At 31.5% G+C, this 22,900-nt stretch overlaps 2 protein-coding genes across 2 annotated transcripts in view; both read right to left on the reverse strand.

Moving 5' to 3' along the window:
• The window catches only part of LOC121126257 (uncharacterized), a 119,559-nt gene extending 97,563 nt beyond the window's left edge, over window positions 1–21,996 (reverse strand). Inside the window, exons 1-3 of the mRNA XM_071891765.1 lie at window positions 21,807–21,996; window positions 9,272–9,535; window positions 8,882–9,214 (exon numbers count right to left, since the gene is read on the reverse strand). Coding sequence (XP_071747866.1) covers window positions 8,882–9,214; window positions 9,272–9,535; window positions 21,807–21,860 — 651 coding nt within the window. The 5' untranslated portion in view covers window positions 21,861–21,996. The remainder of the gene's footprint in view (window positions 1–8,881; window positions 9,215–9,271; window positions 9,536–21,806) is intronic.
• LOC121126087 (venom peptide isomerase heavy chain) overlaps window positions 1–22,900 on the reverse strand; it is a 157,000-nt gene that overhangs the window by 132,377 nt on the left and 1,723 nt on the right. The window lies entirely within an intron of this gene.

A 22,900-nucleotide genomic window follows, 5' to 3' on the forward strand; every position in this document is an offset into this window, starting at 1 on the left:
GATTGGAACCGAAAAATTCGGTCAACGATTTAAAAATGATTAAATTCCGTTCTACTGTCTGAGATTGCAGCCTGGATCAAAATGCCGGATCTAAAAGATTTAGAAAAAATCACATAAGACCGAACGGAAACTAAATCAGTTCCAAATTGAGTCTCAACACTTATACCTATTTGTATTCGAGTAGCTATAAGGCAACAAAACAACACTAATCCTACAATTACTCGCGAGAAATGAATACGTATCTTTTTTTCTGTATATAAAGTCTATGTAATCCTTCTTGTATATTTTAGTTAGTATTTTGCAATGTTCAGAGTATATACATACACAATATAATACATATTGCTTTTATATATATATATGTGCATGGGTACCAACATAGTATGTATGTCGTTAATGAAAACCTTTGTCATAATCAAGGATAAAAATAATAACATCCACAGGGAAAGAAACTAAAAATGAACACAATAATGCTGACATTTTGCAAAATGTGCAGGATAAAATCAGTTTAGCTGTCATGACATTTCATTAATTTAGCTGTGAGCGGACATGAGATGATGGAAATGAACACAAACTCCAAAGTCGATCCTCAAGTCTACTCCTAGTCCAACTACGACTAATACCTATAACTTCTCAGTACTAATATCTGTCATTCACTTTATAGCTTATGCGTATTTGTTCTCTCCTCAAAAATAAAAGAATATATGTTGGAAAATATATACAAAGAATACAAGCGTTTTTGTGGTTGCAATCTAAAAAAGTGCTGTTTTTGTTAAAACTCACATCCTTTTTCGTTTGTTTGGTGGGAGAGAATATATTATAAATATGAAGTTATCACTAGGATATCAACGACAAAGAGTAGTAACACGGTGGATTTGTGGCTGAGTAATATCTGAAAGTTCTTGTTGGACATGTAGTTAAATTGAGGATCGACATAACTGTATTTCTTTCCCATATCATTGTTAGATATGTAGTGGGGCTTGTGCTTTCATCTAATGGGAGTGAGTAGCTACGAGATGAAGCATCATGGCACTAAAGATACCTTTTTCCTTAAACATTCTTCAAATTGTAGGGATTACCACGTTCCATTTAGATTTCTTTTATTTTAACATGCCTGTAGAGCATATTTTATACATCACCGCGTATATAGGTCGCAGAAGAAAAAAAAACAATTCAAAAAGATCTGCAACAAAAAATCAAATACTGCATTGAGCTTTAAATATTATTTGTTTAAGTAAATTGGAAATTGCTACAAGTTATTCATTTGCTTCAATACGTTTTAATTAGACAAAAATATATATGGAGTAGGATTGTATGTCCATTTATATTTGTACATAGGTAAAATATCCAATTAGATTACAACAGGTAGAGAGTCAATGCTTTTTACAGAGGTGTAAACATACCCAATAGCGTCATATAAAAAAGAGAAGGAAAATTGCAAAACTATTTAAGGTGTTTTTTTACGTCCAAGCGTTTCATATTATTTAAATCTAAGATAAATATTAGACGTCTGTTACTTCCTATTGAATTCATGTACTATCCTGGAGTATTAAATCAAATGGATATTTTAGCCAGGGAACACTGGAAGGAACATGGATTAAAAAACTATGAACCTGGAAGATGGAATAAACTTGATGACTTCTGATGCTGAGGTCCATGTATCCGTTCTTATGTTTGGAATTTCAGCGATAAGGACACATATCTCGCGGATGCGGCCTTAATTATACCCCTCACTTCTTCTTCAGCAATCGGTTATTATGACGTCAGCCTGCTCGCAATAAGAGGTTTTGCAGAGTTTTTTATTTGTTTTGGATGAAGCTCCTTCCTTTCCATAAAAGTCCAAACAGCAAAATACCTTTCTGAAACTTTTTATCTCCCCCCATCAAACCTTTTACATTTAATTTCATAAATTTCTTCAGAATGGTTAAAGACGGAGAATCTACAAACCCATGGACTGTGTCATTGAATATGTATAGTAACGGTTAGGATTTGTTACGTCGTTTTATGTATTATAAGTACTATTTACCTCAGAGTAGAAAGGGAATCATTCGTAATTCGTTACGCTATGGGATTTCCTTCATTTCAGAGCTGATTGCAGCTAATCAAATAAAATATGATGAGAGCGAAGCTGTTCTCTCTCAAACATTCTTCAAATTGCAGTGATGAAAATAATGCCACTTCTTACATTTTTTGTTATTTTTTCGTTAATATTTATCTTAGAGACTCGGTCAATAAAGTGTTCTAAAAGTAAACCATCAGCTGTTATTTTTTGTAATGACAACTTCTGCATAAAATTAAATCAAACCTCTCAAAACGCAATTAAAGTCATGGCCCAAAACTTTTTGACGCTCCTGTAATTTCCCATTTAAACAAATGTATGGATTGAAATAAATCTATCATCTATTTATATTATGTAGTAAAACTACTTTGTTTATTTTTCAGGAGAAAGTTTTTATTTTTTTTGTCTTGGGCCGAGTCTCAACACTAGCATGTTCTATATAGATAATATTCTTCTTTTCCCGTCCCTCCCAACTCAGGAAACGCAAAATTGTTTAGTTATATCATTTGATAACTGCTCCCAAACATTATTCAAATTGTCAGTCTTACCACGTTTATTTTCGGTTTCTTTTTTTTAACAAACCAAAATATTATATATTTTGAATCTCTATCATTCAAGATACCTTAATTTGCCTTCAAAATCATTAAAATAATCATATTAAATTTATTTTCCACAAATAATAGTGAATATACTCTGTGTTTGCATTGAAATTCTCCTTTTTAAAGACTGAAACAAACTATTTAACAATGTTATACATTCCTTTATCAACTGTCAGGCTTTTCAAATTATGATAGATTTCTTCCAATCAATTTGATGGAAAAAGTAAGTTTTCCAATTATGGTTTATTTTTGAATATTTATTAGAAAAGTAAATTCCCAAAAAAGCAAGAAAATAATGGATATAGCCAATTTAAATTGCTAGGGTCGTATCATGGACAAACTGACACAGTTCAAACCTATAAAAGTTAGGGAATTTATTAGACTTTCATTGTACGACTCCTCGTTGATTACATTATTCACTCTCAGCTAAATAATTGATGGTTTTCGATAGCATAATGTGCAATTTTAAAAAGATCAAATTTTTTAGATTGGAAATGGGTTTTTTTTTCGGTTTTCTTGTTTTGTTTTTGTTTTTTTAGTGGGTAACTGAGGATTTTTAATTTTTTTATAAAATTGTTGTAAGTATTTTTTGTCATCGTTTTTATATGTTTGATTGAGTGAACTGAAATTTTTTGCTGTCGTTTTTTTTTCAAGAAAGTAATTATAAACTAAAAAAAACAAAAAACAAGTGTTCCCTAAGAATCTAAACACTTTGAGTTTTAAACTTCAACAAGAAATAATTTATTAATTAATAATACAATTTCAACAAAATTAATACTATAAGTAGATTTGTTTCTGAGAACTCCTAATAATTAATGTAGCCGCCCTTAGCGGCAATGATGGCTCTCAGGTGCCTGGCACCCGTTACGGATGTAGTCCTCTCTCATTGTATCTCAGTGCTGGCTGATAGGGGTTTGAAGGGTTTGGTGTTTGGTTGACAGACACTGCTCCTTGACATGCACCCAAAAGACGTAGTCGAAGTGGTTGGCATCAGGCATCATAGTGGAGGGCAAAATTGTCAAAAAAGAGTTCAAAAGATGGTATTGTTTTACTTCGCCTCATCGTTTCATAAAATTTCGCAAGGTGGATGGGATTGTCGATGCTCCGCTACGTCACAAAAATAATTCCTTAATTTTTATAGAGACCTAAGTGTCTATATGTTAGATACTATTGGATTTTGAAGTTTAGATGATATCAAATATGATCCCTCCTCTTGTGATTGTTAATTATACAATATATAATTAGTAACATTGTTCAAAAGAACAGAAAAGGAAGTGGTTTCCATGCGTCAATTGTAATTAAGGATCCGTAAATCTATCATGATATGATTATAAATTCTATTTTTTTGTTGCACTCATTTAATTTAATTTTGCAGTCTTTTATGATGAAAAATATGTATAATTTATTTTAATCCCTTTTTTATGAAAATTACTTTTGTAATTAATAATTAAGATTTTGCCTCCAGATTTATTTAATGACTTACTTAATATATTGCATGATTTTTTATCCTATATTTTGTTATATTGTCATTCTTTTTACGGTCTAATAACATTAGCTTATTTGCATAGCATAATACAAAATATGACAGAAATTTTGCTTAATTTGTACAATTACCGAGTAATGTTGTTCAAGAAAATCAAACGTAATAGTACCAAGATATTCGCAAGAGTTATGAGAAAAGCCATGAAACTTATTTGGGCTGTATAAAAAGTCTTGGAGTGTTATTAAAATGAAAATTTAAGAGGTTGAATGGGCATTTTTTTAAACATCGAGTGCGTACTTTGATAGCTTTAGAAGTGAAATCAGTTCTTTAGGTCAGATTAAATATCCTTACATGAAAAATGGAAGCTAAAGGAAAGAAAATTGATGTTCTAATGCGCGTCGGCCACACCAACATCATGTAGGGTTCTTGAGGGTCAAGAAAAGAATTGAAACTGGAGATAATATTGAAGACAAACCTCCAAGTGGTTGACCAACCAAACGTACTCCAAAACTTGCCTGAAGGGCCCTTGAAGACAATCAAAGATTCAAAATGATTGAGCTGTGAAAGAAAAAAAAATCATGAGTAAGTCCAGAGTGTGCGAAAAAGGTAAATTTGCTAGTGGAAAGTCCTTAAGTCTTCAAATACAACCTTTTTTCATGATATACAAGACAAACACTCACCTACAGGACAGTAAACGCATCCTGAATGATCTGAAACATCATGGAAACAGGTTCATTCTCTTCAATGATCTAAAAATCTTCACTTTTGATCCTGTTAATAACAGGCAAAATGATGTTGGTATAACCGGTGCAGACTAGCACATCAACCTTCTTTCTTTTTCCTTCCATTTTCCATTTAAGAGTAATAAATCTTAACTTTAAAACTGATTTCCTTTCTAAAACTATTATAGTACAATGTTTTGAAGCCGATTTTTACCAAAAAAAAAGTGCTATAAAACCTCTTAAACTTCCATTTTAATAACAGTACATTACTTTCGAACAACTGGTAGGAGACGATGACCACAGTCAAAGAGACTATCGAAGAGAAAAGGGGAAAGGCGATTTTCAAATGCCCAGCCAGGGATTTTGATTTAAGGAGGATTATCATGAACCAAATCTTCAAATCCTGGGCATAGTATGTTCGGAAGGAATCTGAAAGATACTTTAAAGGACTTTGATTGTTAAAGAAAGCTTGAATGATCTAACATCGCACTAGACAAACTGAATACAAAGTCAAATATCTTATACAATTGATATTGCTTTTGTTTGACGTTTGAAAGGAGTGTTTGACGGAGTCAAATTTACCACCAGGTATGCCCTTCTTAAAGATTGAGCCAAACAATATGACACCTCAATTAAAAATAGCTGTTGGAAATCAGTGTCCAAGCTGAAAGCCATGATTGTAAATTATGATTGTTTTTGTAAATAATTTCTACATAATTAAATATAATTTTTATACTTAATTTAATGTTTAAAAAAAGTATTTTATTCATTAATGATATTTTTTTGACAAAACAATTTTGAAGTAAAATATATGAAATTATAACATCATATTAATAACAACACAAATTTACCAGAAAGTTTTTGTAGTTCAAAAGCAACTTGCAGTTTGAAACATTTTCGTTGTTTATTGTATTTTGTTGTTGTTGTTTTTGTATGTTTAATATTTTGAACAAAAACATTCAAGTGTTAAAACGATATCATATATAGAATAAAAAAATTAAAACATTATTAATTCTATTTTTATCCAATTAATTATGAAGTCCTCAATTATTGAATTTTCACAACAAAAACGTTTTCTTCTTCTTTTTAATTATTGTTGTACATACATATTTATGCTAATCAGGAGCATATTTGGCATATTAAAGAAGAAAGCAATCTAATTCAATATGGAAGCTCTCACAAATTGAAGAATGTTTTGGAAAAGAAAAGCTTAGCTGTCATGACGTTTCAGCTACAAGCATCTCTGACTAAGAGAGAAATAAAGAAGGGCCTCTAAACGTCACTCAATTCATTTAACTTATTTATTTTCCATGTAACGCCTTGAACAGCTTGTCAGATAGCAACTAAAAAAACCACTCCCTCTTCCATTATTATACTTTTTGCATCTATACTATTTCTTGAAGCTTTTTATTCAATAAGTTTGGATATTTGTTTCTTTCTTTTTTACATCCCATATCCCTAAAGTAATGCATTAATTACTTTAGTTCCCTTTGGTGAAGAATTAACAAGTTTGTAATTGACGAACAACTTTAATACATAAATAATATATATATGTATATATAATTTTATGATATTAGTTATCATCGGATTTATTTTCTTATTCCTTCTGTCGTTTTTTAGTTTGTACGTGACCTCCATTTTTCATTATCTTGAAGACGAAGGGAAGGGTCATATTGTATATATGTAGTAAATACATTTTCTTGAGTGTTCGAAGAAGAAAATCACTCAGGTCCCTGACAATAATATTAATCATATTTACCTTTATATATATTCTTTATTATTATTGAAAATATCATACAACGATAATGGATGCTACTATCTACACGTCTTTATATGTACATCCATACAAGTAAATCAATATATATATATATATTTTTTTTTGTAAATGACCGTCTTGGCTCCTGCTCATAAAATATAAACAATACAGGGTGATCAAGCTATCTGTGCCGTGAAAAGGTTTCTTTGCTAATCCCAATTTTATCTACAACCAGTTAGGAATAATTCAGATTATGAAAGGTTGATGGATTCTAATTTATTTTATTCAATAAAATCACATCCAGCCTAAATCATAGTTTGTATACTTAGCCTAAAGTGCGATCAGGTTTTGTCAATTGATCTGTTAGAAAATCTTGGAAGTTCCACTTAGATGTTGAAGGCGTTCGGTTGGTTTGTCGTTCGGTCGCATCTCTACACACAAAAAAATCAATCCTTAGGCCAAAAGTAGGGAGACATGAAGCTGTCAAAATTGACGCTTTTTTTCGTGGTGTTGCAGGGTGCCGAGTCCTGCTGCTCCATGGAAGACCTCCCATTGGTAACCATATTGATTCAGGGTTTTAGCTTGTTCTTTAATACGTCCAAGTAGGCATTAGTGTTATCCAAGGATGTTCCTTTTCTAAATATTTGGGACAACGAATTTTGTCGATTGATTACATTTTATTTTTTTGTATGAGATGAAATTTTAACAATACGTAAGAGGATATCCATCTTTTTAGAATCATTTACTCTAGGAAAAGATGTGAGGGCGCAAATGGAAGAAGCTATATTAGGGTGACCTTTAAAAATCAATATTTTACTTTCCGTCATTGATTAGTCCTTTGTTAGTGAACTGGGATATTTTACTCCCTGATTTAAAAAAAAAATACTTTTAATTCCTTTTGAATCTACATTTTATTGCCAATATTTTTCTGTATGCTCCTGAAAATTTCAATCAGATTATTTGGAATGATATATTTACCTTGATAATGCCTAGATTATGGTTTATTCGGATATTAAGCAATTTTTATTTGAGGCTTAGAGAAGTTAATTAACTGTTTTGCATAAAGGTCCTTCCTTTGTTCTTCTTTTTAACTCCTTGGATTCCTTATTTTTTTCAATGTGAGGGAAAGTAAAATTGTAGCTATAAAATACTTTTGAATAGGTTACGTTTTTTACATGATACACAATCGTCAAAGGCTCAAAATGACACCAATTTCTCTAAACAACATTTGATTTGGTCATGAAGGAATTATAAAATGTGATGATTATAATTAAAACATTAATTCATAAGTCATGACAGCTAAAGTACTCTCTTCCTAAACCATTCTTCAAATAGTCTAGGTTACTATTTTCATTTTTTCTTTATTAACATGCGACCGATAATATTTTTCCCTATCTCTATTTATAATCAATTTCTGCGCCCATCAAGTTTAACAATGAGTAAACATTTGGGGATTTTATGTATAACACAAAAATACTGCAAGTTAGCTGTCTATTCCCTGGTTTCACTTGTACTTATTCTCCATTGCGAAAAGGGTAAAAATACCCTTTTGTTGTTGATCCTTGGTCGTGTATAAATAAAGCCATCTTATTATTTTTAGGATTTTTTGGCTATCTCATACAAATAAATAGGTACGCTATTAACAAAATATTACTTAGTAATATTATAAAACAGTATCATCTAAAATACTAGGTAAGGTTCAGTGATTATTTTTCGACATTCTTGTTCAGCCATCTTTTGTGCATAAACCAACCATCATAAGCATTTTGTCATCTCGTCATTATGAGTTAAAAAAAAGCCGTAAGGCATCTCAGATCTCCTAGATGCCATCAAGAGGGTCAGAAAAGGCGAATTGGTATTCACCTCATACAAAAGGACCCCATACCACTTTCTAACAGAGGCTGGGAAGGCCAGGAGGCTTAAAAGTCCTCGCTTTACTACCAAACTCCGTTTACAATTCATATTAAAAAATACAGGATAAATAGTAGCTGGTGTAAATGACTTATTTGCCTCATTACCAGATGATTTCGAGCCTTTTTTCTGTTATATTCTATTTTTCTATTATACATACATTTACACAACATTACGTGAACATCTCAAGGTTTTTTTTTTAATGTGAAAAAGTATTGTGAAGTTTTTAAAATGAACCAATTTTAAAAGAAAACACTTTATTAAAGAGGAAAAATAATCATTTAATTGATTCAATTAATACTCAAGTCATCATGATGACACAAAAAAGAAAGTAGATAATCACTCATTACTTACCTTGTAACTAGGGCACCTATTCCCTACTTGAACAGGAGTGGTAGGAGTAGTAGATTGGACTTTAAATGCCCTTGTCTTCGCCCCTGTAGATGAAGATATTGGTTCTCTAGTTGATTCTGTGCGGCTCCCTTTTTTAACCTCTGAAGAATCATCTTCATCTAGATTCGCATAAATATTACCCATACAGCAAGTCAAGAAACGTCCATTTTCTGAAAAGGTAGCTCCAGGTTTGTACATAACACCGGATCGAAAGCAACATCCTGTCATGGCTTCCGAATGTACAAAAACAGGGGACTTTGTGACGATTTCCACGCTATAGGGATCGCTCTCAATCTGCAAAATTCAATAACTCGAGTCATTACTGTGTATATTTGGGTATTTGTTGAATACCATTTGCTCACAAACTAATATTTGGCATCGATTCGGATCAACGGAGACAAGGGATTCGGGTTTGTGCATAAAGCCTTTCGAGATACAACAAGAGAGACGAAGATTGATGTTTCCTGTTTTATCCACACTCAATTTGAAGCAATTTTCTTTGTCCGTAGCGTTCACAACTCTTTCCCTTTCATAGTTGGCCAACTGTATTTGATGGCTTGCATTCAGATAATTCCTTCTGTATTGGATTTCCCATCTATCGGAAGAGTCAATGGCCTGTTGAAAAAAATATATTTATTAAATAAAGTAATTTTAATTTGTCCATAACCAAAAATATTACTCGGTTATTTAAAATTATTAATTTAACCCTAAATGTTCTTCGGAAATTTGGTCAAGTACGAGTATACTGTTTATATTTCAAACTTATATTATTATGTAAATAGACCGACGAAAGAAAACTGAGCTACAGTAATTCATAATATTGATTAGAAGTTGACAAATTAGAGAAAAATATGAGTAGTTTATTGTATATATATCACTTGTTTATAAAGATTGACATAATTTGAAAATAGTTTGATCATTCTTTTTTGAGACTTGGAAATGTCGTCCTTTCGCCCTTGTTGCTTCTGTCATCACAATTTTTTTAAATAAATATTACTTGATTTTTTGGGAGGTGGAGGAGGGATTTAGAAATATCTGGGAGGCTTAACAGCAGCAACAAGAACAAAAGAACGACATTTTCAAATCTCAAAAAAGAATGAAGAATCTATTTTAATAATCATATTTAATAGTATATTTTTGACTTCATTTTTGAATCCTTCATGCATCAAAATGGCTAAGTACCATTCCAAGGGGTAAGCTCTTTTGGATAAAAAAATATACAAAAAAAAAAGTAGGGTCCGGTGTTACGATATAAGCGACGTTGAAAATTTTAGTCCAAAAAGGCACTGGGACGATTATCTATATCAATGAACGACACATAATTATGTGCTGAAATTTAGCACTCTTAATTTTCTCATAAATTTGAGACCGTGTGTCAAAAATCATGCAAATCTGAGATTGTTCTGGTGACTTTTCTATTTTTTTTTTTTTTTTTTTTTTTTTTGCTGATTTCTGATTTGACATAGAATGGCTAAAGGTATACGTTCCTTATTTGTTTTTGATTTTCCTGTCGTTCTCAATTGTGTCACTCTCGTCCAATTTTACAAAGGTACCCAATATTTTAAGGGCCGGAACTAAAACCTTAGTCCACAGCTAGACACAATTTTGGATTTCTTTAAGTTAACTGTCAAACCTGACACCAGGGTGAATTCTTCAATCATTTGTTGTGTACTTATGATAGATTGTTTAACTTCTTGCAATGTCTCAGAGTACCTTGATTCTATGTCATCTGCATCAACTTCGAATTTATTTTCCTTTTTTTCAAATCCTCACACCCCTAATATTTTCACACGAGCTATAAATTAAATATATATTTATAGTCTCTATACTCAAATGAGTCAATAGTACTAATATAGGCTATAAAATATGTTAGTAAAAAATTGTTTATTAGAGTTGAGGAAGTGAAATTTAAAGTACAGGAAACAGAATCAGAGTTGGGCATTTTATTTACAGAATCTGCAGCCCTTACCCAAAGGAAATAATGGGATTTTTATGATAGAAAGTGACCATAATTCGTATAAGAATACAAAATCCAAAAAAATCATTTTTGTAGGATTTTATGTGGGCGACCCATATACATATGTATACTGATGAAATTAATTTTGGACTCCCACTTGTGTAAAGCTTACAATAAAAAATAATGCATAGGGAATATGGATTTTTATGTTCTGACCCTGAGGGACTTAAACTTAACTTCAATAAATGTACACACAAAATGTATGTATATATTGCAATTTATGTACAAATGTTGGACATATTATTTAATTTATAATAGTCATGTCCCTATGTATGTAAAAAAATTAAATTCAATTTATTTCTTGTTAATAAAAAAACAAAAATGCTTTAAATATTTGCATACTATTAAAGAGCGTTTTTAGTGATGTCTTAAATTATATCATACGTAGGTAACTTCATATATTTCTGCCGTCAAAGAAACCATACGTTGTAAGCACCATCTGTTGTATTCACTTCGACGTAGTTTCTCAAGGTAACAGTACATCGATTAACTTCATTTATTATTTGGCGAGCAGGCAAAAAGTAAGTCAAGATCAAGTAAATCCGGACCCCTTTTATCCGCATCTTAATCAATAAAGAGAGCAAATAGAGTTTTGAAACTTTATCATAAGTTTTAATAATACAAAACGAAGAATTCATTCCATTGTCCGCCATTTTCGCCAATCATTCACTCGTTCCGAGACCAAAGGATTTGTAGGCCTTCACCACATCCCTGGCGGAAACTTTGTCACAGTATTTGATGATGGAGGCAATCAAGGAGTCTATACTTTTGAGTGAATTGGCAATGACCTTTGTAGCTTTTTAACTCCCCTTAAAGAAGTAATCCATGAGATTCATATCGAGGAAGTAAGAAGACCAGGTCTGGGGGTCCCAAAATGGTATCTTCTCTTCTTTCAACAAGTTTTGGGTCTTGCAGTCCTTGTAAGAGGGGCTGAGTATTGGTGAAATAGGAACTCGACAACATTGGTTTCAGCTTTAATCCAAGGTATCACTTGGTAATACAGGAGTTGACAGTACCTCTAGCAACTACCCTCTATTTTGGCTCAAAGAAGATGGGCATGACACTGTCATTGCTCCCAATTACCCAAAGGATCATGATGCTTGCCGAACACTTAGTTTTAAAGACGTCGGGGACGTTAGCACTCTCTTTGGACAACCATCTGTCGTTCTGGACGTTGTGGGATCTCTCAACGGTCCATTGTTTCTCATTTGGGTGGCCTTAAATTTGTCTGTACTTATATGTCTTTTGTAGAAGTTGTGTAGATTCGTCATCAGGTCAGTATTTTTTGCCCTAGAGACTGTTGCATGGCTTACGTGGAGCTTTTTGTCAAGAACGTGGAGTCCCATACAATGCCTTCTTACAACGTTTCAGGCCGTAGAGGAATCTAGGAGTGCTTGTTTTATCACTCTGGGACTTGTCGACTTTCCTCTTATATGCCCTCTTCTCCTTTAAGTGGTAGTAGAGGTGGTAGACTGTCCTCTTTGGATATCCAAGTATCTTCTTGATACTTGCTGGGCAGTGTCTGACGCAATACATTTCAATGATAGTGTTTCTCCGGTTCGCCTCCATTGTAAATACTTGTTTTAAATTAAAAGTTGTGCAACTTACTAAAATCTAACGCTCATTCCCTCACTTTAAATTAAAATAAACGAGTAAAATACACTCCTTATTGTTCAATATATAGTTAAAGATGGTGAAAATTTACCTGAACGACCATGCACAATAAAAAAAAACTGGTGAAACGAATTCAAGCGAGGCCGGAGCTCACTTCATGATGAATTTTGTGAAGGCCCTTCAAAATCGGTTGTTGTGCCACAATACATCGATGCTCAGCAAGATCCAATAAAATAAAGCTGTCATGTGACTTACGGGGAGACTTTGGGGATCGGTATTACCACCATAACCAGGATATTGTGTGAAAAATTTCCTTCATTAATAAGCCATAAATACAAATCGCAACCAACGTAATTGAAAGAGACGTCATCTTGGGGCTCAAAGTTAATATTTTTATGACACAAAATGAACAAATTTTCTCTTAATCTTCACACATTTCGATCAAATGTCTATGAGAACTAAAAACTACTATATTGAATACAAATTGATGCGAATAATAAACACTTATAATGAAATATACTCGAAGTACAAGCTTATAAAAATGATTAAAAGTGGCTAAATTTGTACACTTAATTTTGTTCGGGACCCATTAGGGACGGGAAGTAAGACTTATATGATCCGTAATGTCATCCCTTTCAAATAAAAACTATCAATTTCTCATTCTGTTATTATGAAAATCTAGTTCAGCTAGTTTCAGTGCAATTTGAAGCACACCCAAATGGATAATAAAATAAATGATTGATAAAAATTGACGATAAGGATTAATACAATCCTTTCTCAATTTTGAGGTAAATCTTTCTAACTCACTTTTGTGTTGACGGGTCATTTAAGGTGATATTATTAATTAGGTCATGTTAAGATCTAAAGTTTTATATTTTTAAGATCTCAAATTAACAATTAATCTTAATGAAACTCCATCAAATGCCTTTATGATTTAAAAAATACTAGACAACTGCATTGAATACTAATAGTTGCAAATGATAAACAGTGAAATTTGAAATATAAAAATACTGTATTGTAAAATTAGTTTTGTTTTGGAGCGATTAGGGACGAGAAAAGTAAAATAATTAAAGATAATTATCTTCATCTTTCATTCGTAATAGTTTATTTTCGTCTACCATATGGAAATAATATTCTATAACGACGAAATAACATATTTGTAATACAATTTAGATATTTACTAAAACTAGGCTTTAGAGGAAGACATTTGTTATGGAACAGTAAGGTTTTTGTTTTATAATTTGATGGTCCCCATTATGACAATCAATAATAGTTCAGTACTTTCCTTTATATTAATACAAAAAAGAGTTTTTATTGTTATACAACTAAGTTGTATATACGCCCAAAATGCCTGACATAAGCAACGCTGATGTCATATCAAAACGCTGTAATTTAATGTATTTTTGTATTATTATTGAATGAATTTAAAAACGAATGCAATTCATTCTTGAAATTCTCGGAACTTTTTTCTCTCTCGCTCAACCTACTATATACAATATTCAGGAGAAGCTTAATGATATATTCTCGACTTCGACTCTTAAAGGGGAAATGAAGCAATATTTGAAAAACACATGTTAGCTAGTCTTCTATATTTTTCTTGCTGACAACTGTTTTTTAGAATAGTTATTAATCATGATATACATGGAACTGATAATCTTATCAATGGCAGAGTATGAAATGAAAGGAATTACAAACGAAGACCCCTGATTGAAGTTAATTAATATAAAAATCAAAATCCAATCTGTATCTTATTTTGAGATCATAATGTGTATTATCAACATTGAATTTTATGCAAGAGTAAGCATATCAAAGTCAATGATAACAGCTGAAAGTAAATACTATAGAAATAAAATACATAGTGGTGATACTGATCAATAGCAAGCGAACATATTTGACAACGTAACAGCTGAGGATATAAAAAAATATAGTTGACTAAAAAATTGAAAACACAAGGTATTTCCACTACTAACATCAACCGGCACATCATTACTACACTCGTATAGCATTTAAACAATATATAGATATATAGTTGCACGTTATATATTTCGACTTATGTGGCCTAAAATTCTACCTTCAACTTTAACAAAATGTATATGTTATAATAAATAATTAGTTAGGCCTTTGAACCTATTAATGATCATGCCTTTGATTCAACGAGATATTCACACTAATTAGATATATTTCATAATGTACTGCAAGCATCAAATTATATATAATTTGGGAAAACGTGAAAGTAATAGGATTCAAGAGACAAAAGTTCGAAGCAACCTCACGAATCTTACTCAAATTAATAATTAGTATACATTCTAAAATAAATTTTGGTGAGAATAATCTCCCAAATCCAACATTAATATTTAGAAAGGCTAAACAAAATTATTTTTAAATTAACTAATTGGAATTAAATATAATAATAATTTCGCAAAATAACCAGTTCAAAAAAAAATACTTACGTAAGCATTACAATTCGAATATTTTGGTCAATTATTGTTATTTTATTTTGACGGCTTCATATACTTTTTCATATCTTTACTCTATGTATACTTATCTCCCTGGGAAATATACAATATCTTTGTTAATTTAAAAAGCGAGCCGTGTATACAAAGTCGTTGTTACATTTATGGTATTACCCAACTTTCCTTCCAAAAATAAAACAAAACTTTTTACGTTTATAATCAGTGTTGTCAGGTGATTTTAAAAATCAGTTAATTTCAACAAAAAAGTTTAAAAAATCAGCTAAATACATACATGCTATATATAAGTAGCGGTGTTAAAATCTTTAATTAGGGGGTGGGGGGATGTTAATTTATGAAAATGTGAAAATTAAATTTTAGCCCAACTTTTCGGATGCAAAAACATATTGTATGTCTAAAAAAAATTCAACCAAAACTACTTTTTCAACCATGAATCCATACTTTTCAAATCTATTTTCAAAGTAATAAAAAAGATACTTACGAATGGCATGATCATTAAAGCTTATTCATGCTTAAAGTTATATAACATTTTAGCTTATAAAGTACAGTTTTAAGGTCACACAAGAGATCAACTTCTTTGAAAATTTTATTTTAACGTGTGTACTAGGGTGTCAAATTTGTAGGGTGAACTGTTAATTCGTTCTTCTGATGTATTTTATTGAAAAAGCTATGTTTGTAAAGTTTCATTCTTCAATGGGCGGTTTTTTTTTTAACTTAGTAGACATTTAAAGATGATTTTTTTAACGACATTCTCAATTTGTAAAGGGATTCAAAAGTATCACTTTTAAAATGATGTTGGCGGATCTTCAAAAAGTTTATTTAAAGTTCATTTTCTCAAGTGATACATCAGAATATAATCTTATTTTAAATTTTGAAGAAAAACAAATTGTAGTCAAACGAAATACTTGGGATTATAAAATGATCAGAACCTCTGTACTTTCTTCAGATTAGCATGTTCCACAAATGTCATAATTTAAAATGAAGGAAATTTATCTTTGATTTTAACAACCTACATGAAGGTCTCCTTAATAAATGCAAGTGTGACTTTCATCAGGTTTTTTTTTAAATGAACGTAATCAATTTAAACACTTAAAATGGAACCTATAATTTTTATTTTTATTTCTGACATCACTAAAAATCAGCGTAACTATTGCAAAGATCAACTAAGTTATTTTTTTATGAGCTAAATGATATTTTTTCCTCCTAAATAAGTCAAATATGGGCTGGATATAGCCGAAAATCAACTAGCCTTAAAAATACTATTATAGTTTGTAGAGTCACCTGCTTAAAATCATACTAGAGTCAAATTAGGAAAATTAATTAGAAACAGCTGAAAGGAAAATATACATATCTTTGTTTATTTAAAAAAGAGCAGGAACATAAAAATAGCCATCACCAAGACCTCCTCTTTTACTATAAGAAATATTTTTTATGATGATAAGATGTTACAGCTCCTATTTTGATATTTCAGAATTTTTAACATTTTTTCCGTCCTTTGCTACTGTTTTTCCCTTTTAACTTTTTGCCGATCAAGGCCTTTTGAAGACACAATCAATTGTAAATCTTCTGAAAGAGAATTAAATCAAGCGTCTACTACTATTTATTTAAGATTTATGTCATCCAAATTATTACATGAACACAAACATTTATAGAGCTAGAATGGTCACTCGGTATAGCTCCAAGCCTCCCCCTAAAATATATGCATTCTTTCCCTGACCTCTGAAAATTTAATGGCCCCTTACTGTAATCATATCTAATCTTTGTTCCAAGTTTGATCGAAATCGATTTCTAACTTTTTTCCTAAGCCTGGTGACCAACAGAAAAACACTCCAACAGAGGCAAAACATAACTTCCGTTACACTTAGTTGATGAAGGTAATAAAAAATTACTTATTAACTAAGTTTTCCTTTTCTATTAGTACCTTTGATCCTTTTCCCTAAATATAGGGTCCTGCATCGTTTATCGATCTCTAGAAGTGATTTATTTAACTTACAATATATACAAAGTTATATTTTGAAATAGCAAAGGTTTTTTACAAAATAAAGGGGGTCAGGAAGAAGTCCCGGGCAAATTCATTTTAATACAAGGATTTCTATTTACAAGGAACAACTTGTGATATGCTTAAACTTTTGATAGTTCTTTTTTCTTTTTTTTTTTTTGTTCCCGTACAGAGTCTTTCAAATGCAGTATCAGCAATTTATTTTGTCTTCTTTTTGAATGTAACTAGTGTTGTATCGGTCCTTTTTTTTTTTTTTTTTTTTAATGTGGATGACTTATTCAGACAAATAAGATTCCGTTTAGGAAATAATGAATTGATCCTTGTTGATTTCGTAGTTTTTCCGAGTGATAGAGATTTTATAAAAGATTGAGTTCCGGAGACGTCTAAGCTACTCCATGATGTTAATGTGCTTCTTTTTGAGCCACTCCTTTGTTGCATCGCCTGTATTTTTTGTATCATTGTCTTACTGGAAGACCCCATACCCATTTCCTCTGAACGAGGTTTCTCAAGTGATTATATCGGTCCTCCGATCCTTGCTTTCATTGTCTTGCAAGTCATTCCAAACAAAATGATTTAGATAGTTTTGAGAGTCTGTATTGGTCGTGAAAAGAAGGGATCTTCATCTGTCACATTCGAAGATTCGAACGGCTTAGTATGGAACATGTAGATCCAAACATCTTTTTAAATGTTCATTTAGCGATACACGTCAAAAATGGTTGAGGTATTGAGCGTCTTGTATTTTTAAATCACAAGAAGTTCCTAAAGAGTTAAATTGCTATTTTTACCATAGGGAGTTGGTGACCTTGCTCCATCTATTCTACGAATGTGAAAAAATTACCCCAATCCTTCAGATTCGGATGAACTTGCTTAGAATCCTCTCTTCATATTATTTATTAATCAGATCTATGGATTTTATTGTTTTTCTTTTTAACCTTGTGTTGTTGATGTAATTTTATATCAACATGGTCGTTTCTTCTTTACTTTTAAAAATAATAAATAGTCAAAATAATGTTATCATTGTTTTATAAATGTATTGTTTAGAATGAATAAATATTTATTTTTTTAAAGAAGACACATTTTTGGTGCTCTGCCCAGAGGGTAGGTGTTGGTTGTCAAAGATTTCCCAGAGGATTGAAATCGAAGGAAGAAGGATACTTTTAAAGATACTTTCGGGTTTGCTTGATCTTTTTTTTCTTATTAAGGGCCTGAATCTCTTACTCCCCGTAACTTTTAGTATATACCCAAATTTATAACCTAGCTAACCTTTGTGTAACCCCACCCACACTTAGCCTGAGTGATACTTCTTACAATCTATCCCCAAAAACCAGGAGAGGTTATTTCTTAAGCTCTTTTATTTGTAATTTTATTAGTTTTCCCTTTTTTTATCATCAGTAATAAAACAAAGTATCACTCCTTTGTATTGGTGAGACAGCCCTTATTTAGGACTGAAAAATGCACTCCTGTCAAATTTAGTCTCAGTCCTGTCCAGTTGAGTCATGCATATCAGTTCGAAAAACTAATACAGTTATATCCTTGATTAATTCACTCAACAATATTTCTTTTTAATTTTTAATCATTTGTAGTACTGACAGTCGGAAGGACCAACGGTCTTATGTACCGATCCTAAGACAGGACTGGCACAAAAATACTACTTCTGGGTATATATAATAATATAAATTCTTGCTTTGTTTAATCTAAAAGGATGTATGTCGTAGATAATAAGTTTATTTTGTATTATGAGACCATGACATCGTAGTAGTCTAGGAGCAAATTCTTTGTTCGAATATATGAAAGAGTGTTATTCATTTTTGCCCTACTTCTTCTAACATATTGGATTTGGAAGTTGAACTGTTAGCAAGTTAATATTTAAAAAAATTAGAAGTATGTCAAATAAATACTCCTTCACATATTAAAATAAAGAGTTAGAGAATCCCACTTGTAACACCTTTGATCAAAGCCCACGACATATCTTTTAAGAATTCAGTGAATTAATAAAATTTGACAGAGTTTGTCATAAATCTTGCTAATTATCTTGATAAAGTCTTTAAAAAGCAAAATAGATTCAAATTAAAAGCCATCTCCTCTGTATATAGTGCTCCCTGATGTATTTACCAATACAGTATAACTAAAAAAGGGGGTAAAATATACTGGTAGCACAGCATAAAATATATGAAATCTTGCGGGGGTTTAGTTCAACTCATATTCGAAAAGAAAAAACAGCAGGAAGTACTTTATATAAAATTTTCAAAAATGTCACTTTATATGTGGTTGCGCAACGAGCTTAGGTACTCTCTCGTGCATCAAATTAAATTAGTCTTTAAAAGTAACATAAATTCAACTTAACAGCTATCCCGCTGGAAAAAAAATATGTATATATGAAAACAAGTGTATTGAGTCTTTTAAGTAATTTTGCATTCTTTTTCTTTTTTTTCACTTTTGGCCCCCTACAGCCCTGATTCTAAACCCCTTTGACAACACCTTTTGGGTGTATATCAAGCAGAAAGCCTGTATAGTCTGTTATACAAACAACAATGCCCTCAAAACCACTGTCAGCCAGCACTGGGACGTCATGACAGAGAACTACATCCACAGTGGGTTCCAGGCCCTCCACTGACTACATTAATTATTAAGAGTGCTCAGACACACATCAATTTATAGTATTAATTGTGTTGAAATTATACTATTGATTAATAAATTATATCTTTTTGAAGTTGATCCTCCAACGTTGTTCATATTTGAATGGACCACTCTGTGAAATAGTTCACCATTCGTTCCTTCATGAGTGGAGAAGCTTACAAAACTGGCAAGGGATGCAATACTTATCTCCTTCAATGCATTACATATATTTTGCAAAAAAATATTCCTGTTTTCATTTCAATGTAATATAATATCAACACATAGTATTTTTACTTTGTAGCATAATTTAATCTACTGTCTGAGGGAACAATCTATTAACCAAGGAGAAACACCCTCAATGACGTTATTAAGGACTATTTTTACCTACTTTAAGGACTAACAAGTTGAATTAGACTGGACCACGGTCTGTGGTCTCCAAAAATGTCTAAAACAACCAGTAGGCATGCTATCTTTCATCATTTGTGTAGACTATTCCCAAAAAAGTTCTTAATACCAGAGTACAATTCATTTTATAAATTTTGTACAAGTTGCAACAAAAACATGAGATGAATCATTTTTAAATGAAAGATTTACAGTAATTGGGATCATGCAATAATTGACAATATGGTATGGATGATCGATGTATTAATAGTGTAATTTTTGATTATTTTTGTAAACATTCAAAAATATAATTATTCCGTGGCACAATACACGAAACACAACCAATGTTGTCAATAAATAATTATTTTTAAAAGGAATAATTAGTAACTTTACAATTTGTTTACACAACTTTTGTATTTTTGACAACTATATAGATTAAAACCCCAAATTATATACAACATACTTAAAGCAGTTTGACTTAATTGAAACAAATATAAACATTTAAGAGTTGTTTATGCTTTTTTTTATTTTTGTGTAACTATGAGTTGACTGACTTCCTTTTAGTACATTAATAAAAATGCAGTCAAAATAGAAAATTGAATGTCTTGCTTATGTATATTCATTTTCTTCTCGTTTTTATGTCTTTTTGTAGATTAAAAAAAAATACTCTAAAGTTATACTATAATATAAAATTAATTTGTCAATAGAAGGTTTGATTAATTGAGGAAGGTTTGGATTTGAAAGAGTACATTTAGCTCCATAATGAATTTGTACCAAAGATTATTCTTCTGCCGTATTTTTTAATGGTTTTCAAAGGATGAACTTGAGTGAAAAGAGTGAGCCGTACTTTTCTTAGACGTAATGCTTAAACTTTAATAATCGCTAACGATAATTTCTTCATAAAGAAGGGATTTGTGGAAAAAAAAAACAATTAGGTAAATTGATAAGAAAAAGAAAAACAGTAAGTGTTTCTGCTTTCCCATAAAATCATTATGACAGTATTAATATTTAATTTATGTTGACTGTGTATCATATAATTTAATTCCTTTAATCTTTGGAGTAACTTTATTTTACAGTTTGTTCACTACCGGGTGGTCCTTTGAAATCTACTAATTCAACCATTAATGAAGGTTGAATGAATGAAATGAATTCATAATTCGAATTATTAAAGCATAAACAATTAGTTACAAAACAAATCAAACCAGAGCTCTCTAGCTTACGTATAAGTTGAGAAAATGACACTTGAACATGATTGTCGACAAATTTCCGCAGGACAACCTTTCTGCGTCGTCAGCAAGTCCAAACGTTAGAAAGGAAAACGAGCTCTTTTAAATGGCCAGACATCAGTAGAAGTTTAAAAAAAAAGAAAAGGCCGATCCTGTTAAGTCCATGAGGGCTCATGCAAGAGATCTCGGGTTTCACACCAATTGTCCAGAGAGCTATCAAAAAGTGAGATGACAGAGAACTGCCTTAGCAGCGAGTGCTAGAACTTCCGCCCCACCTGGAATCCATCTTTACCGCTAAGGGTGGATTCATTAACTATAAAGGGACCTTAGACATCTATTTGTAGTATTCATTTTCTTGAAATTATATTGTTATTTAATAAATTATATCGTGTTGAACTATAAAATTCAAAGTGTTCAGATTTTAATGGGCCTCTCTGTTTGTATAATAAAATACAATTGTTTTGGAAGGCTAGTTCTTGAGCATTAGATAATATCTGGCAAAGTCTCGATATCAAAATTAGAAGCATAGTTGTGTTAAATTATGTTGAAGTATAAAACTTACCCAAATGAGATATGAAAACATAAATAGACAAAGATAAGAGTTTGTTTTCTTCATTATTTTTTAAAGTCTTTCCATGAGATAAAAATATGTTTCAGTACACACTAGCACCACAAATTCAACTGGCCACGGAATATTCTTTGTTTTTTAGCTCAATTAAGTAAATTTATTGTCTGGAAGAGTTCACTTAACAATTGGGAGTTATTGTTTTTTTATGATTTTTGTTAATAGTGGCAGACTTGATCTTTTAGGCTTGCATTTAAAAGTTGTAAGTAGTAGAGATAGGAAGGGTTTTGAATTCGGATCCAAAGTACTCGGGTACAATATACGTAAACTTGTATTACTGGGTGGTATATTGAAATCTGAACACTTACTAATTCCATTATTAAAGAAGATTAAAATTAATTCGTATTTCGATATATTAAAAAAAAACAATTAGTAAGAAAAAAAAACTAGGTCTCTAGCTTGCGTAAAATTCTGGAAGATGACACTTGAACATGACCCACAAATTTCCATTTGCACACTCCAAGCAGTTGGGTGTCTCCAAAAACAACGTCTTTGTCAAAAAGGCAAAACTGGATACGAAGGAGTGAAATAAAACAGCCCCAGCCAATCCCCTAATTTCCATGAGGGGCTATGCAATACATCTTGGGGTTTCACACCAGATTGTTTAGAAAACAAACAAAAAATTGGGTGAAAGACCCTTAAGAATGGTGCAGATGCCACTTTTGACACCAGCAATAACAGAAACCTAAGTCCTCTATTACAAGATTTTTTTGTGTTTTTTTGAATTCTTATTTGACAATTTTTGGCCATCTAAAACCCTGATGCAAACTCCATTGACAACACCTTTTGGTTTCATGTTGAGGGAAGGCCTTCAGTGTCCGTCATCCAAACAATGAGGCCCTTAAAGACACTGTCAATCAGTACTCGGAACCCGTGATAGAACACAACAACAAGTTAGGATCATAGAACTTTGATAATACTAGTATACTTATACTTTACGCAAGTACTTGAGATCTGGATCCCAGATCCATTTTATCATTACTAAACACTACTTAAAGCTTTTTAAGATCTGTAAAAGCTCAAGTAGACGA

The sequence above is a fragment of the Lepeophtheirus salmonis genome, chromosome 11, assembly GCF_016086655.4.
Source record: "Lepeophtheirus salmonis chromosome 11, UVic_Lsal_1.4, whole genome shotgun sequence".
NCBI classification, from domain to species: domain Eukaryota; kingdom Metazoa; phylum Arthropoda; class Copepoda; order Siphonostomatoida; family Caligidae; genus Lepeophtheirus; species Lepeophtheirus salmonis.